Genomic DNA, 14,582 nt, shown 5'->3' on the forward strand with positions numbered 1-14,582 from the left:
CGTTCAACTCAGCATCCAATTTTTGTGACTGCCTTGTATATTTATGAATTGGAAATGTGTATTGTTGAGCTACGTACATTTATGAAATGAAAAAGTTTAATAAAAAAAGATGTGGGGGCATAACACAGCCTTTCCCTGGCGGGTTGTCCTTTATCGACCTGCCAAGAGCTAATTAAGAAGAAGGAAATGTAAAAGGAGAATGGCTGAATGAAGACAACAAAGACAACTTGGGTGTCTGGTGAACTGTGAGGGTCCCGCCTGGCCTTCCCACCGTTGATCAGAGTTCATTGTTATATAACTTTCAGCTAACCTCTGGTTACGTGCTAGGCTGTTTATAGCGATTAAATACCCAATTCCTTTGTTAAACTCAAAGATTATGGTAAGAAGGGACATGGAGGTTTTAAAAAAATAATAATTTTCCTACGGTTACCAACGTCAGTGGATAAGCACTTGGCTAAAGTGCCAAAAGTACAGCCTCATTACCCCCGTAGGAGGAAAGAAAGAGTCGGGTTGGTAGGAGCACTCCTGACAAAAACAATTGTCCCGGCAATGTTTTTTTATGCAATACTATAACATTTTTAAATCTGCTTTTCATGCCACATTGTGCTAAAATGCATATGCAATTAACATTTCAATGTAAATAAATCTGAAGGCAGCTGAAGGAAGGAGGTAGAGCTGGAGAACTGTGAAATCTGTGTTCTGCATTAGTCTTACTGATATTACCTCACTTGTTAAAGCAAAAGCCAATACAACAAAACTGCACAGGATCCAGACACAAATTCCAAAAATGCATCAAATCGGTTTTTCACCACTACTTTGAGCTAAAAGAATGCGTAAGAATGTACAGCAGGTCGAGTTGCTAGACTGGCCTTTAATAACAGAAATGACACGTTTAGGATGAAGTTAATAGCACCAGATCTCCCTGAGACGTATTCATACCAACACACACATGAAACTAACCTGACACAAAACTACTAATGATAATTTTAGTAAAATTAAAATAAATTTAGATTTAAATTCTTGTAGATAAAAATATGACAAGTAGAATCTCTGCATGGTTTTGCAAAATGTAAACAAATTCAACAACTTCAGTAAGCCGAGGTACAACAGCTGTGCTACTTCGTCTGCAAACCTGAGAATGCTCGACAGCGGATATGAACGTTGACTGAGTTCAGGAAATAATTTATGTAAACACAAAAACCTTTAAAATGTACTCTTTTTTTTAAAGTACATTTGACATTGTGAGTTGTAAACGTCTGAAATAAGACTACAAACATATTTACTACACGTAGAAAAGATCTCTGCTCTGTAACTTGTGTTCTAATGAAAGATTTACCTTGCATGAGCATTTATGTCGTGACTTTCACAACAGACACCTGTGCTTGAATGTCCATTTACATCCAGCTTCTGCTCAAACATGATGGACTACGAGTGTAAACAAACTGACCATAAAGAGGGTCAGCAGAAAGAAAAAAATACATTTCGCAGGAGTTGGTTTGAAACTTTAGGCTTTTTCTTTGCAGGAGACCTCACTTTTTGGTGCGAGAATAAACCGTCTCTGTGCCGGGACCATGCGGAGCGCTTCTAACAAAACACAACCAAAGCCCCCTTTGGCTTTAGGCTGTCATCAAACACTTCATGGTTTCAAACACATTCTTGACCACATTGAATAAATCTATTATGCAGCTTTCTTCTTCTTCTTCCGTCCTTTGCCTTGGCCTCGCCCAAACCAGCCACCCAGCACAGCTGTGGCTTCTTCTGCCGGCTCTCCAGAACCAGGAAAACAGACCTCCTGCCCATCAAGGGGAGCTATGACCTCGCGAGTGTGGCTGTTGACCTCTTCTTGACGCAGAGCTGTGGCTAGACTGAAGACGGGGTCCTTCGCCCTGATGAGACGAGAATGAAGGAAACTGAGCTTGAAGTCAAAACGTTGGACTATTGTTCAGTGGGAATATTCCTAAATCAAAGTGTTGAGTAAAGCATGAAAGATGCACTGAATGAACAGCCAATTTGGATATACATTTAGAATTAATCAAGAACATACTACATTTATAATGATAATAATACAAACATTTTGTTTGTATTGGGGGTAACTACACCATTGAAAAGTTATCCTTACCGGTCAAACACAGGAATTTGAATGTTCAGCGCCTCCATAAGGAGGCTCATGACATCATCACACTTGCCATGAATTTTTAGCACAGCCAGGTCATCTTTTGGTGTCCACTAGACAAAAGCACAGCCACATAACTAGAACCTGAACGGACAGAACTCAATTAGCATCTTATTCAGCTAAAATATCAAATATAAGTGTACCTGGAGGTTGACAATGTAGAGTTTGGGCCTTTTGCTTCCTGGTTTGTTCATGCACCAAAGACAGGGGTATTTCTTTAACACCTGGACAAGCATCAAGAGAGTGAAGATGCAGCAAGCTGATAAGCCATCAAATATAAATCATAATTTCACCTCAATTTTTTCAGATAATCAAATGCAAATGTAGACAAGACATTTTCTTTTTTTAGACCTACTTTAAGGCTGGAGCCTAAGCAGAGGATAACATCTGCCTTCTCTGCGGCCTCAGAAGCGCCCTTCCAGTTAAGCGGCTGCTCGAGGGTCCCACGTTCCCCAAAGTGCACTATGGTGTCGCTGAGCTCACCACCGCAGTGGCTGCACCTGCGTCCTGTCCCGTGGCGGTGCAGCGACGTCCGCTCCGTCACGTCAAATAAACGCACATACTCCCTCACCGGCGAACAGGATGTACACACCTAGAGACGGGCGGGGAACATCACGTCAGGGTAACTTACTTTATTTGGACAGTTTTGCCAGGACGGTGTGAAATCCAAAATCTGAAGAATGTCGTTTCATGCACAATTCCAATGTGAAAGCATTGTGTTTAAACAAATAAGGATATCCTGCTAAAGTCTCCTACTCTGATATTTAAGTATTTACTTTCAGTGTTCACATTCTACAGCCCGCCATGCAACATTTGCAACAACCTTTGATGGTCTCCCCTCCAAACAGTGCACAGTTCCATCATACTGAAGTTTCAAAGCATAAAAAATGCAGCCAAAGCAGCTCAGCCTGTCTTCCTGACGCACACACTCACACCCTTTTTTCTGAGCATTGTTAAAACAGCTGGTGTGCCCAAAGCAAACAAGCCACAAATGGATTAAGCTTGACATTGCCGGTACAGATCCAAGCAAAGTTCTTTTTAAATTTTGAATCATAATGAAATAATACTTTTGGAGACAGCATTGCAAATATCCGGACCCCCCTTTCATCACAGAGTGCGAAACAAGCCATGGACAACAGCTGTGTGTGTGCGTGTGTGAGAGAGTCTGCGAGTGAAAAGGTCTGTATCTACGTGTCTCACCTCGATAAACATGTTTCCGTGCAGCTCAGACAGGGCGTGTCTGGGTAGACCGCTACGCAGGTGAAGTCCATCACAGTTTTGAGAAACAACATGCCTTACCTGTAGACACACAAACAGTATGACAGCATGCGTGGACGCCAATGGAACTTCTACCAAGTCATTTTTCCAGGGCTCACATACCAGGTTTTCCTTATGAAGCATTCTAATGCACATGTGCGTGAGGGTCGGCTCAGCTTTACTCAGATCAGACGAACTGTTCGTAAAGAGAAACAGATGAAACAATAGTAGGTGGGGTTCGGGGTGCGGGGACCAAACCAACGCCAGTGGCTGCACCTCCCACCTGATGGTCCGGCCCTTCTGTAGCTGCGTCCACACACCATTGGGGCCCCTGTAGTCCGGAATGGATGCTGCCTGAACAGAAAGACATCGTCAGGTCGTGTGAAAGTTTTAAAAAGGGAACCGAAGATGCGGAGATGGGCGTACCGTACTAATACCAGCTCCGGTGTAAACCACCAGGTGCTTTGCTTGTTCGACCGCCGCTGCCAACTGCTTGACTTTGCTCTTCAGCTCATCCGCATCATCATACACCTTTGGATAATACAAGCGGAAGCAGATGTTTCAGGTTAAAACAAAACACATCTCTTGTATCTCTGTCATTGTCTCAGTTATTGTCCTCGCTCACAAAAAAAATGAAATGAGTAGTGCTGCACCCTTCTGCGCCGTAAGGGGCCTTAAAAAGATGGGTGCTGCATCATCATTTAACCTTGTGGCCATGTTTTGTGAGGGGCAGCGGCATAAGTTTGACTTCCAGAGTTTACTAAGATTTGGAGATTGATCCCAAATAAACCTTTGGCTTTTGTCATTTAACCAAGAGGCGGCTTCTTGGTTCTTCCACCGCGCGGTTCTGAACGATTGCAGGTGAAATCCCACCGGGCCAGTTGGCTAAACACGGAGTATTTGAGTAAGTCTCACCTCCTCCTGCTTCCTCTTCAGCACATTTCTGCGGACTTGTCTCTTGCAGAGCTCCTCCGCGGTTTCTCCGTGCAGCAGCAACACGGCGGCCTCCTCCTCCGACCGCTCGGCCTCCGGCTTCTTCAGGACCCGCCCGACCTTCGGTGAACAGGACCGACAAGAACCCGATCAGACTCACCTGCCGGGGAACCAGAGTCACCTGCGCGCTCTGCTGCTGCTCCCCGGAGCCGCTAGCTCCTCGCAGCCTGCTAGCTTGGAGAAAACAAAAGTTATTTGGTTTGTGGCCTCGTCTCACCATTCGAACGAGCTTCCGGTCGCTTTCGCGTTGAAGTATTTTGGCTTTTTCAATCGCTTTCCTCTCCGTCCGTGAAGACACGCCGGGCTCTGCCTCCTCTTCCATCCCGTTCTAAGTCAGCTGAGGGGCAGCGAACTGTTCAAAACACCGCACGTTACGCGAGAGAGCAGCGACGGGGCGGGGAGGGGGCGTGGCTGGGATGGGGGCGGGGCCTGTGCGGATGAGGACACGCGGGCAGCAGCGCCCCCTGGCGTTCGGAGTCTGTAACGGTTTTAAATGAAGCTCAACCTCAAAAGATTAAGATAACGTTTATTACCAACGACATGCAAATAAATAACATAAAAAACAGGTCTCTAAATATATATATATATATATAAGCTGCACATTGACATTTCTGTAAAAGTGCCGTATCCCTCAAAACAATCTGTTAATTTCCTTTATATGTAGTTAACATGAGCCAATACATCTGGAGATGGACGGTTTTTGGTGGCAGTGAATTAGGCACATCAATTTGAGACATCAGAATAATTTAATGTTCAAGTCCACCCTCAAAGTAGAGATTCAACATCAGACAAATGGAAAAACAGCTGAAAAAGTAACCCGATGAGCAGGAAACATTTTGAGGTGTAAATAGTATCTTTCACCGTGGCTTTGTTCCAGCAGATGTTTTGGTTTCTGAGTCTTGGTATTGTGGCACGCTGGCTTGTAGCCATGGCTTACTTCATGCTAACTTTTCAACTTGCCAGCCACTCAAAGTGAATGTGGGTGGAACTCCCATCACTATAGTATACTCTGGTGGTAGAGTGTAAAAGAAATGCACAACAGATAATAAATACAAAGATACCGTATGTGGTCTTAAGCAACGGGAAAGTCAAATGATAAATTATACAATAATTAGGTATTTGCCAGAGTATTAAGAGTCCTCACTGGAGCCAAATAGGAAAGTTTAATCACGGTCTCGAGTAAGAACTCTTGGGGAGCCTCTGAGGATTTGTTCTGAACTCTCGTTTGGTTGCAGGCGGCGTTTGGGCAGAGAATCCAGTATTATATCCATCCTTTGTCACAACTCCTCCGTGCCTTTCTGCTGCTTTTTTCTGCATCCTGCAGGGAAGATAATTTTAGCCATTGGCGAAAAGACTACTTATTAAAAAAAACTAGGAGTGGAAAATTTCTATTTAAACATTTGAGATAAAGTGTTTTTTTAAGCTGCTTGCAACATTACTGGAACAACTCTGAAACATGTCTGATCATATAAAAACAATAAATGCAAAATCTACTTTGACATCTGGTGCAGATCTAGAATGTTTTCATCGGATGAGTTCATAGTGTACTGGGGCACAAGCTTATGGTAACCGGTAATCAGGTCCAAGAACTAAGAATTCAAAATAAAAGCATGTTTTGTCTTTATCAGAGTAAAGGTAATAAAACAGGACTGATCCCGTGAGAACTCACATCATTCCTCTCTTTCTCTCCAGGGATTTTTGCGGTGCAGTTGACAGAGAACCTTTCCCTCTGGGATGGCCTGTGTGCACACTCTAAAACACACACACGCACACACACAATTAGTCTGTGCATAATGCACAAGGTTTATTATGATACTACCAATCTGTATCAATAGATAGGAAGCATAGATTAAAACAGAAATAATCAATATTTCCATCCTCTCGGTCTACTTAAACAAATGAGCTCAACACCATCGGTAGTGCACTGGGAAAAATAAAGCAACAATACTAACATACTCATCATAAAAGTGTGGACAATACTAAATCATGATGGTATTCTGAATTTGGATAATTAGACCTATTAAAACTTCTGATGTGTCTAAGTAGTGTCGTTTGGCCCAGCGGAGTACAATCACACATCTGGCTGTAATAATGTAATGTAATCCCGTGTCATAATGTAACACACATAATTCCTCTGGTGTCATCTGTTGGGGGTATTATTTGTAATTGCTTCATTATTTGAAATTGCAGCTCAGTGAGACACCAGCACTCCTGCGCTCTCCAGGATTTGTTCTTCATGTGTAAAGGTTACCCGTCGTCTCTGCTCTCTCTCCTTGACCAGCTCTCTGTCCCAGCGGATCAGCTGCATCCTCGCTCCGGCTGACAGGCTGAAGAAGATGTCGTGGACCTCGTAACGTGCGGCGCGCAGCTGGACGGGGGAACAATTACAGAGCAGACAATGGCTTGAGTGAATGAGCGTAATTATAGTATCTGTTGAGGGAAGTGCAAATGGAAAGAGTAATTGCTCGTTTGGCAGCGAGGCAGAGAAAGTGTAGAAAGGTTAACAGATGTTGGCAAAGTGTGCTTGCGTCAATACCTGCAGAGTGACTCTCTCCTGCAATAAAAGATCCTGTCTGCTCGAATACTCTGCTCCGCCGGGGCTCCGCTGCTGGAGGGCCAGCAGCAACTGATGTGTGTCCTACATAGCCACACACACACACACACACACACACACACACACACACACACACACACACACACACACACACACACACACACACACACACACACACACACACACACACAGTTGTGATTTGTATACAATCTGGTTTGGTCTATGAGAGAGACATGACACCGCTGTTTCTGCTCACCCTGATGGTGCGCACCAGCTGCGCCACTCTCTCAGTCTTCAGAAGCCTGCGAGCCAGGAAGCCTTTGACAGCTGCTAACAGCAGGGGGTGGTGGTGCTCTGAGAATGGGCCGGACGACTGAGGAAGAGGAGGAAGAGCAGAGAAAGGAGCGATGAGAGGGGTGAATAATGAGGACCAGAGGGGGAACTGGGAGGAGAATTCTAATTTCATCAATGACAACCAATTAATTTTCTCACGCAGACTCTCAAGGTCGTTTGTTTGGCATCTGCTCAGCCCATCAACGTAATGGGATCATTGTAATTGGAAATAATACGCAGAATAATAAAGCTTCACTTGTTGATTCTAAAGATGTTGCATTAGGGCGGCGACTTTGTTGAACAACTTCGCTATAACCGAAGCGGAGCTGCCGTTCCCGAGTGCATATGGGAGGAGTCACTGATGGGGATTGAGCGATCAAGGGAGACGACGTTGTTTGTTTCCACCGAGTGTGGCAGCTGACCGCTGATGATCGAAACAAAAACACAACATGAGTCAACAAATGTGATAGTGATACCTGAGAGACGGTAGAAGGGGTCAACGTGTCTCCAAGGTGTGAGCTTGGCACGGAGCAAGGAGAGGACACGCTCTGGAGGAGGCGGTAACGCACCGCCAATGTCTGGGAGACAGAGAGAGAAAGAGAGAGAGGGGAGAAAGATACATGAGAATGGAGGGAAGCAACAGGGGGGGGGTGTGTGTGTGTGTGTAGGCACGCGTACGTGCATGACGGAGAAGGTGGGAAAACATTGAATTGGAAAGGACAGCGCATGAGGAAGAAATTAATTGGGGGTAGTGAAACAGAGACAGAAGGAGAAAGATGGGGCACAGAGGCAAGAGGGATGAGATGAAGAGGAGGAGGAGGAGGAGGAGGAGGAGAGAGGGAGGATGATGAGACAGGAGAGATGGAGAAAATGAATAAAGCCAGAGAGAAAAAACAACGTTAGAGGAGGTAGGAGAAAAAACAAAGCGGGGGATGTGAGGAGACCTGGGGGGATGGAAGAGGAGGGGGAGGGACCATTAGCCGTGGCACTCAACGGGACGATCTGGCACTTAACCACAGACGCTCATGAATTAAACAAATGATCCTTTCTGTTTCTGTGTCAATTCCCTCGGCCCCCTCCACCCTCCACCAGAGGGGTCCAGCTCGCTCTCTCAGCGCACCGCCAATGATGGAAGGACAGAGGGGAGTCGAGAAAGAAGTCTTTTTGTTATTAAAGAGTTATGTTAATTATATTGTTGTTACGGACACATAAATTAAACAGAGACTGTGATTAATAGGCCAAGGACACTGGCCAAGAACGACTACAGACACAAGCTGCAGAAACAAGAACTGGCTGCCAGAGAACAGCAGGCGTCCTTGAAGTCTTGCACACACACACACACACACACACACACACACACACACACACACACACACACACACACACACACACACACACACACAAATACCTACACACACACACGGGCGACCGTGCCAGCTCCTCTCTTAGGGATGTAATGAAACATTTATGGAAGAATCCCTGTGTGTGTTTTTTTTTTTACTGGGGAGAGTCTGAAGGTCTCTTGTAATGAGCAGATTTCTGTAGTCTGCCCACGACCTGCAGGCTCCACAAGCACGCTGTAACAGGTAGGGCAGCACCCTCTGTGTGTGTGTGTGTGTGTGTGTGTGTGTGTGTCCACCTATGGAGCCGAGCCAGAGCCTTTCAAGGGTCCGCGTCTGGTTTCTGAGGAGCATTTAGGGTCAATGTTATCTCACAGCTTAGTGAATCGGTTAGCTTATTCTCTGCTTTTTATGGAAACACTTTTTTGGCCTTTCTACAGGTGACTTTGGTGGTGATTCATGGTTGCCTTTACAAGAACGACACTGGATCTGTACAGCAACAGGTGATGCAACATAATGCAAGAAGCGGACCAATGGGATGGAGGAAGCATCAATATGACGGAGTTTGAAACATGTTGGAAAAAAACGTGTCTGGTAGTCCTTGCGGACCTCTCTTGCGGTTTCTAAATTTTCCATTTTGACGCTTTACTTTTCAAGAAAAAAACAACTTACAGCTGGTAGTATTAGATATATTTTTACGACTGTGAATGAATCCCACGATGCTCCCCTGTAGCCTCGGGATCGAGAACATCTTATTATTACGCTGTGAACTTTGCTATCAAATAACCGGCTAAAACAGAGCGGCTATGTATCTTTAGTGAGTGTTACACAAGCGGAGGTAGATGGACTATTTGTTGGGAACTATTTTCAGTGTATCTGCAGCGTTCATCAAATTAAACTAGACTTTTTGATGACAAATAGAATGCGTTCTGATTTCACATGGTCATACAGGCCAAAGACTAGAAGATTAGAAAAATGACTGAACGTTTTCTCAGTACTTCCAAGTGTATAAAAATAGTGCTTAGAATTGAAGGAATCATTATCCTCCTGCATAAACAAGTCCCACTTCAAGCCTGCAGGCTGTAAGCACATAAATAAATACATATGCTACTAATGTAACCAACTTTAATGAAACGTGACTTTATTTAATCCATGAAACTTTGAGCCCTGCAGATTTGTGTGTGCTAGTATTTATGTAGGTATTTATGGCAGCAAGATGGTGTGTGTGGGATTGTGGACACAACTGGAGAAAGAACTCAGACTTATATCAGCTACATGGGGCTCATCAAGCAAAACCTGATAGTAGTTACAAAATTTAAAATATTGAATTAATTAATTAATATATTCATATTTAATATTCATAAAAAATGTTTGAGCTCTCCCATTAGCAAAAACAATAATTGGGAAGATACCGACTTTGACTATACTATTATTGAAGCTTTCTTGGCTGCTTATGTAACATATTGTGATGTACTCGTCTCACCTGCACGAGTTCCTCTCGTTGTCTCTGGTGCTCATCCTGCAGGGCTCTGACCTGAGCAGCGTGGGCCCTCTTCAGGTCTTCCTGCTTGTCTTCTTGACGGCCACGGCCTTCGTACCACGGCACTGCAGGCAGGTCATACGGGTCAAACGTGGTCCCATAATATGTAAAGAAATGAAGAATATCTGGACAAATACAGCAGAGTGTTTGTGCTGGGTTGTGAGCAAATTTATTTATATATCTAGTTTATCTTTTCTATTTTTTTTCCAATACAACCCAAATAAGGCCTACAACAAAGAACACACGAATGCACTTTCAGCGATTCGTCCCAATTCAATTTTCTTTTTCTCAATCTCTCCGCGCCTTAATAACAACCCTGTATAGCAGACGCATTCTTTCTTCCTAATATTGCCGTGGCCTTACCTGTCGGAGTGCCTGCTCCTCTGCCGGCTTCCGCCCTCCTGTCCCGCGTCTCCTCCGTCATGTGCATGAGCAGCCTCCGTTTGACCTTGGATGTCCCGCCCTGACCCTCGCTCCCACTGTCGGGTGTCAGGTGTTTCCCCTGAGCGAGTGGACCTTCCAAACCCTTGTCGCATCCCGACCTGTCAAGGAGCCACAGGCCGGACGGTGCTTCCACGTCATACGACTGGTTGAGGGACGGCGATGGGGTAGAGTCGGGACTCTCTCCGGCTGTCTCGCTCCTGCGTTCTGCTGGACGGTTACTGGAGACCGAAAGCACCGAAGCGCGACGCCGAGCCGCGGCCGCGGATGGAGCCTTTCTGAATACATCGGGAACTCTCATCCGCTGCGTCACAGAGAGGATGCATTTAGCCGGAGGCCTTCTGCTGGCCCCATGTTGTCCACAACTCTGTGGAAGTTCTTCTTTCCACGGACCTTTCTCCTTCCCTCTCTCTGTAGCTACGGCTTTGACTATCCTCAGCTCGCTGCGGTTAACTGCCTTGGTTTCTCTTATCTGGACGATGAGCGGAACATCGTCTGTGTCACAGTGGTTCACTTCAGGTCCAATATCTTCCTGTATTTTCTTGAATTTGTCTGACGACGGTCTTCTCGGCCACCCTTCGGAACTTTTGTCTTGTTCTGGATCAGCGTTATCGCCACGAACCCACAGTTCTTCTGCACAATAGTCACAATCACTTCGACGAGAGTGCTTGATGCTTTGAAAACTTCTCTCACTTGGAGCGTCGCTCTCAGTTTGATCGTTTTCTGTCAGCGTGGACTCCAGATCCGAGATCAGTACTTTCAGACTGGACAGGTTGGACTCCAGCTCATCCATGTGCTGGGATTTCTTGGCTGACAGGCTCGTTACATCCTGTTCAACCATGAGATTCGCAGCGGGCGGAACCGCTTTAACCTTCGAGTCTTCATTCGAACCCGTCTCATTTACAAAAACTTTCTTCGAGGCCTCGGCCCCATGGAGGATTTCTCCATCTTGGATACTACCTTTGCTCTTGCAGCGCACAGGACTCTTACATAAATTAGGGACTGGGATGTTGTGATACCGCCCTACATCATGAAACAACTCGGCGGGACAGGTGGCCAAGTGAAGCGCTTCCTGAATAGGCGAGGTCTCTGTCGATGCACGCTCCTGGAGGAGGACGGGGCTGATTTGTTTAGGCTCTGTTATCACCTCTTGGGAAATATTCAGCTGATTATTTTTGATGATGGTTTCCTCCTCAATAGTAACGATCTCCTTAGTTTGTTCATCTCCTGTTAAATGTGTGCTTTCAGATTCAAAGTTCGCCCTTCCCCCAAAAAACTCACTATCAATTATACTCTCATTTTTCCGAGACTTCTTTGGCGACGTTTCCGCAGACGGGATAAAGGCGCCCCTCCTCTCTCTAGTGTTCTTCCCCTCTGTGGTCACGGTGGTTTTGCCAGGGAACTCGTCATTCTCCTTATCAGAGAGGCTCTCCTCCGCCCTCGTCCGTTCTTGGGCCCTCTCCTGAATTCTGGTGTTCTTGGCTTGGTTCCTGAGCATCCGCTGGCGCCCCCGATACTCCTGAGATTTCTTTAGCAAGGCCTGGAGCCTCAGACGGTTGTATTCCGCGGGCTCGGATTCGGTGGAGTCGTGCTCCAAATGCAACCCGGTTGTTGGACTGCGGTCGGCGCTTAGTGTCTGTGGCCGCTCTAGGTTGTCTGTAGGGCGACTGCTTTCTGATGAGGAGACTGGGACATCAACTCTGTTCAAATTGTTATCTTTGTCAACATCGAGTCCTACGCTAAAGGAAAGGTTATCTGCACCCTCTCGGCTGCCCAAATGAACACTTTCAGAATTCTCTTCGGGCGGAGGGTCACGCATCACCGAATCCTCTTGGAACGAGGTGCAACAAATGTCTTTTACAACTATTAAGTTATTACAAAAGGATGACTCCAATCCACTCCTTTCCAATTCCTCTCCATCTATGGGCGGGTAGCTAATAATATCTGGCATTTTGGTGATTGTGTTTGAGGTGTTGCGAAGGAAAAAGCCACCCATATTATTATTATTATTATTATAGGCTTTCTCCGACGAGCCAAAGCCATGGCTCTCTCTCTCTGCATCAAACCTTGCAGAAACACTGGGGATGTTCTCCACATTCTCCTGGGTCGAACAACCAGAGGACACCGGCTGGTGGATTGGCTGTGATCCCTGCTGGCTATAATGCTGGGCGATAAGGCATCCTTCATGGTAACTTGGCTGAGGTGTCACTGTGGCAGAATAGGTACTGTATGTTACTGATGTCAAGGGAGGAAGAGAAACACCATCCTGTCCTTTCCTTTCGGGTGGTGGTGAAAGCAAAGTACCGTCGTTCGGTCCTGTGAATAAACTGCACTGTGAGTCTGCACCATCGATGGCGTTAAGGGAATCTGAGGATTTTGTGCTCATCTCAGACTCACGAAGCAGCTCTTCTAGTGTTGGCGTCTTCCTCAGCTGTAATTCACAAGAGGAAACAGTTAGATCTAGTCACAGTAATTAATGAGTCAACTTATCGTATGACCTTATCTTATGTCTGACAATGACTTTTTATACAAGACTTTGTGCACGTTTACATGGAACCACGTGGTGTAAGTCGACTAAAGCGAAACACCAAAAACAAATACCCGAATAAGAGGACAGCTAAAGGATCCGGATTGATATTACCTGAACACTGTGTAAGATAGTTTGAACAAAGGCCATTCTTGAATCATCGTTGCACGTCGTCCTCTTGTGGACAGCAGCTCTCTGTGTCGCTGCATCTCTGTCTCGCTGCATCTCCTCTCGCTGCTTTCCTGAGAGCTGTCATCATCATCATCAGGAGGCAGACATGAGACGTCAGGCACGTTGAATAACAGGGATAGAAATGGCAGCTGTATAGACAATATAATCTAACAAGCTGGACAAACTATGACGATTCAATAAATGGATCAGTTCTGATCTAAAATTCAAAACAAAGAGACAAAGTGATGCCGTTCACGCTTCAATGGTGCAGTTAATAAGTGTCTGCATGTCGTAAGCTAATAGTTAAGTCATGAAACTAAAGTCTTACGAGGGGAGGAAGGATTGATTGTCCATAGAAGCGGATAAGAGAAGCAGCAGGTGGACGTTTGTTGTCTTTCTCCTCACTTCTCCTCAGATGGGAGAGGCGATTCTGCACAAACTCTTCGTAGGCCTCCATCAAGTTTCATCGGGCGCGGTAGGTAACTAGTACATTAACTTAAATATACCGTTGACACCTTGAATGATCAGTGTTTGCTAACGTTAGCTGTTGAGCTGTAACGCTCGCTAGCTTGAGCTAACGCTTTAACCGTCGTTGCGTTTGACAACAACGTAATATTTAAGTCTAGGTAAAAACGATAAAAGAAGAAAAAGAAGAGCAGCTCTGCTCACTTGCTTATGATAAAATGGCGAAAAAAATAGTCAAGCGAGCCACCAAACTGAACGAATCGGCACCGGGATGGATCTGTTTACACTTTTACCCGCCTCTCCTCCCGCAGCAACGCTTAATGAACTCCGAAGACCCGGAGCGGATTCCCAGCACGGATCTGGACTCACCCAATTAAACCACGAATAGACCAATTAAACCACGACCCGCACCTTAAATTCACGAACATCCACATTAACTGCACATATGCAACAGTCTTCTATGTAATAATACTGTTTTAAAGTGTGCATTGATACGGATTATATTTTCACGGCGCTCCGTGTTTTCACGAGATCCAGAGCGGTTGTAGTGGAATGGAGCTGCTGATAACTTGATACCGCCACCTATCGGCCGAACACGCGCGTGGCCTCCATTCATAATACCTCTGAAAATAAACGTTTAGTTCTGATGGTGCATTAAACATCAGCCTCGAGCTTTTGAATATTGCATCACAACAAATCATATTACGTTTCACAACAAATTGAATGTTAAAATAATGAATCATTCATTATTTGATTCAGTATACGTTCCATGTTCTCTTATACATTTA

The 14,582-nt window shown here is 45.3% G+C and overlaps 2 protein-coding genes across 8 annotated transcripts; both read right to left on the reverse strand.

Annotated features, from left to right (window-relative positions):
* Window positions 1-854: 854 nt before the first annotated feature.
* Window positions 855-4,938, reverse strand: sirt7 (sirtuin 7). Of its 2 annotated transcripts, XM_040185876.2 has the most exons (10): window positions 4,641-4,938; window positions 4,346-4,483; window positions 3,857-3,961; window positions 3,714-3,784; window positions 3,554-3,626; window positions 3,374-3,472; window positions 2,529-2,765; window positions 2,317-2,397; window positions 2,120-2,226; window positions 855-1,886 (listed from the first exon to the last, which is right to left on the reverse strand). In XM_040185876.2, exons 1-10 carry the CDS (start codon window positions 4,743-4,745, stop codon window positions 1,679-1,681), a joined length of 1,224 nt encoding a protein of 407 aa, XP_040041810.2. In that variant the 5' UTR covers window positions 4,746-4,938; the 3' UTR covers window positions 855-1,678. The 2 variants fall into 2 exon arrangements, with proteins under 2 accessions (XP_040041810.2, XP_040041811.2); XM_040185877.2 differs by lacking the exon at window positions 2,120-2,226 and having other exon boundaries at window positions 4,641-4,855.
* cp110 (centriolar coiled-coil protein 110) lies at window positions 4,933-14,225 on the reverse strand. Of its 6 annotated transcripts, none has more exons than XM_078080303.1 (11): window positions 13,658-14,225; window positions 13,273-13,407; window positions 13,029-13,062; window positions 10,554-12,947; window positions 10,134-10,255; window positions 7,787-7,888; window positions 7,234-7,350; window positions 6,960-7,061; window positions 6,675-6,791; window positions 6,093-6,175; window positions 4,933-5,741 (listed from the first exon to the last, which is right to left on the reverse strand). In XM_078080303.1, the coding sequence occupies exons 1-11, from the start codon at window positions 13,784-13,786 to the stop codon at window positions 5,591-5,593; spliced, it is 3,486 nt and encodes a 1,161-aa protein (XP_077936429.1). In that variant the 5' UTR covers window positions 13,787-14,225; the 3' UTR covers window positions 4,933-5,590. The 6 variants fall into 6 exon arrangements, with proteins under 6 accessions (XP_077936429.1, XP_040041703.2, XP_077936428.1 ...); XM_040185769.2 differs by having other exon boundaries at window positions 10,134-10,315; XM_078080302.1 differs by having other exon boundaries at window positions 10,554-13,062; window positions 13,658-13,812; window positions 13,999-14,123.
* Between the last annotated feature and the right edge of the window lie 357 nt (window positions 14,226-14,582).

The sequence above is a fragment of the Gasterosteus aculeatus genome, chromosome 9 (assembly GCF_964276395.1).
Source record: "Gasterosteus aculeatus chromosome 9, fGasAcu3.hap1.1, whole genome shotgun sequence".
Lineage (NCBI taxonomy): Eukaryota > Metazoa > Chordata > Actinopteri > Perciformes > Gasterosteidae > Gasterosteus > Gasterosteus aculeatus.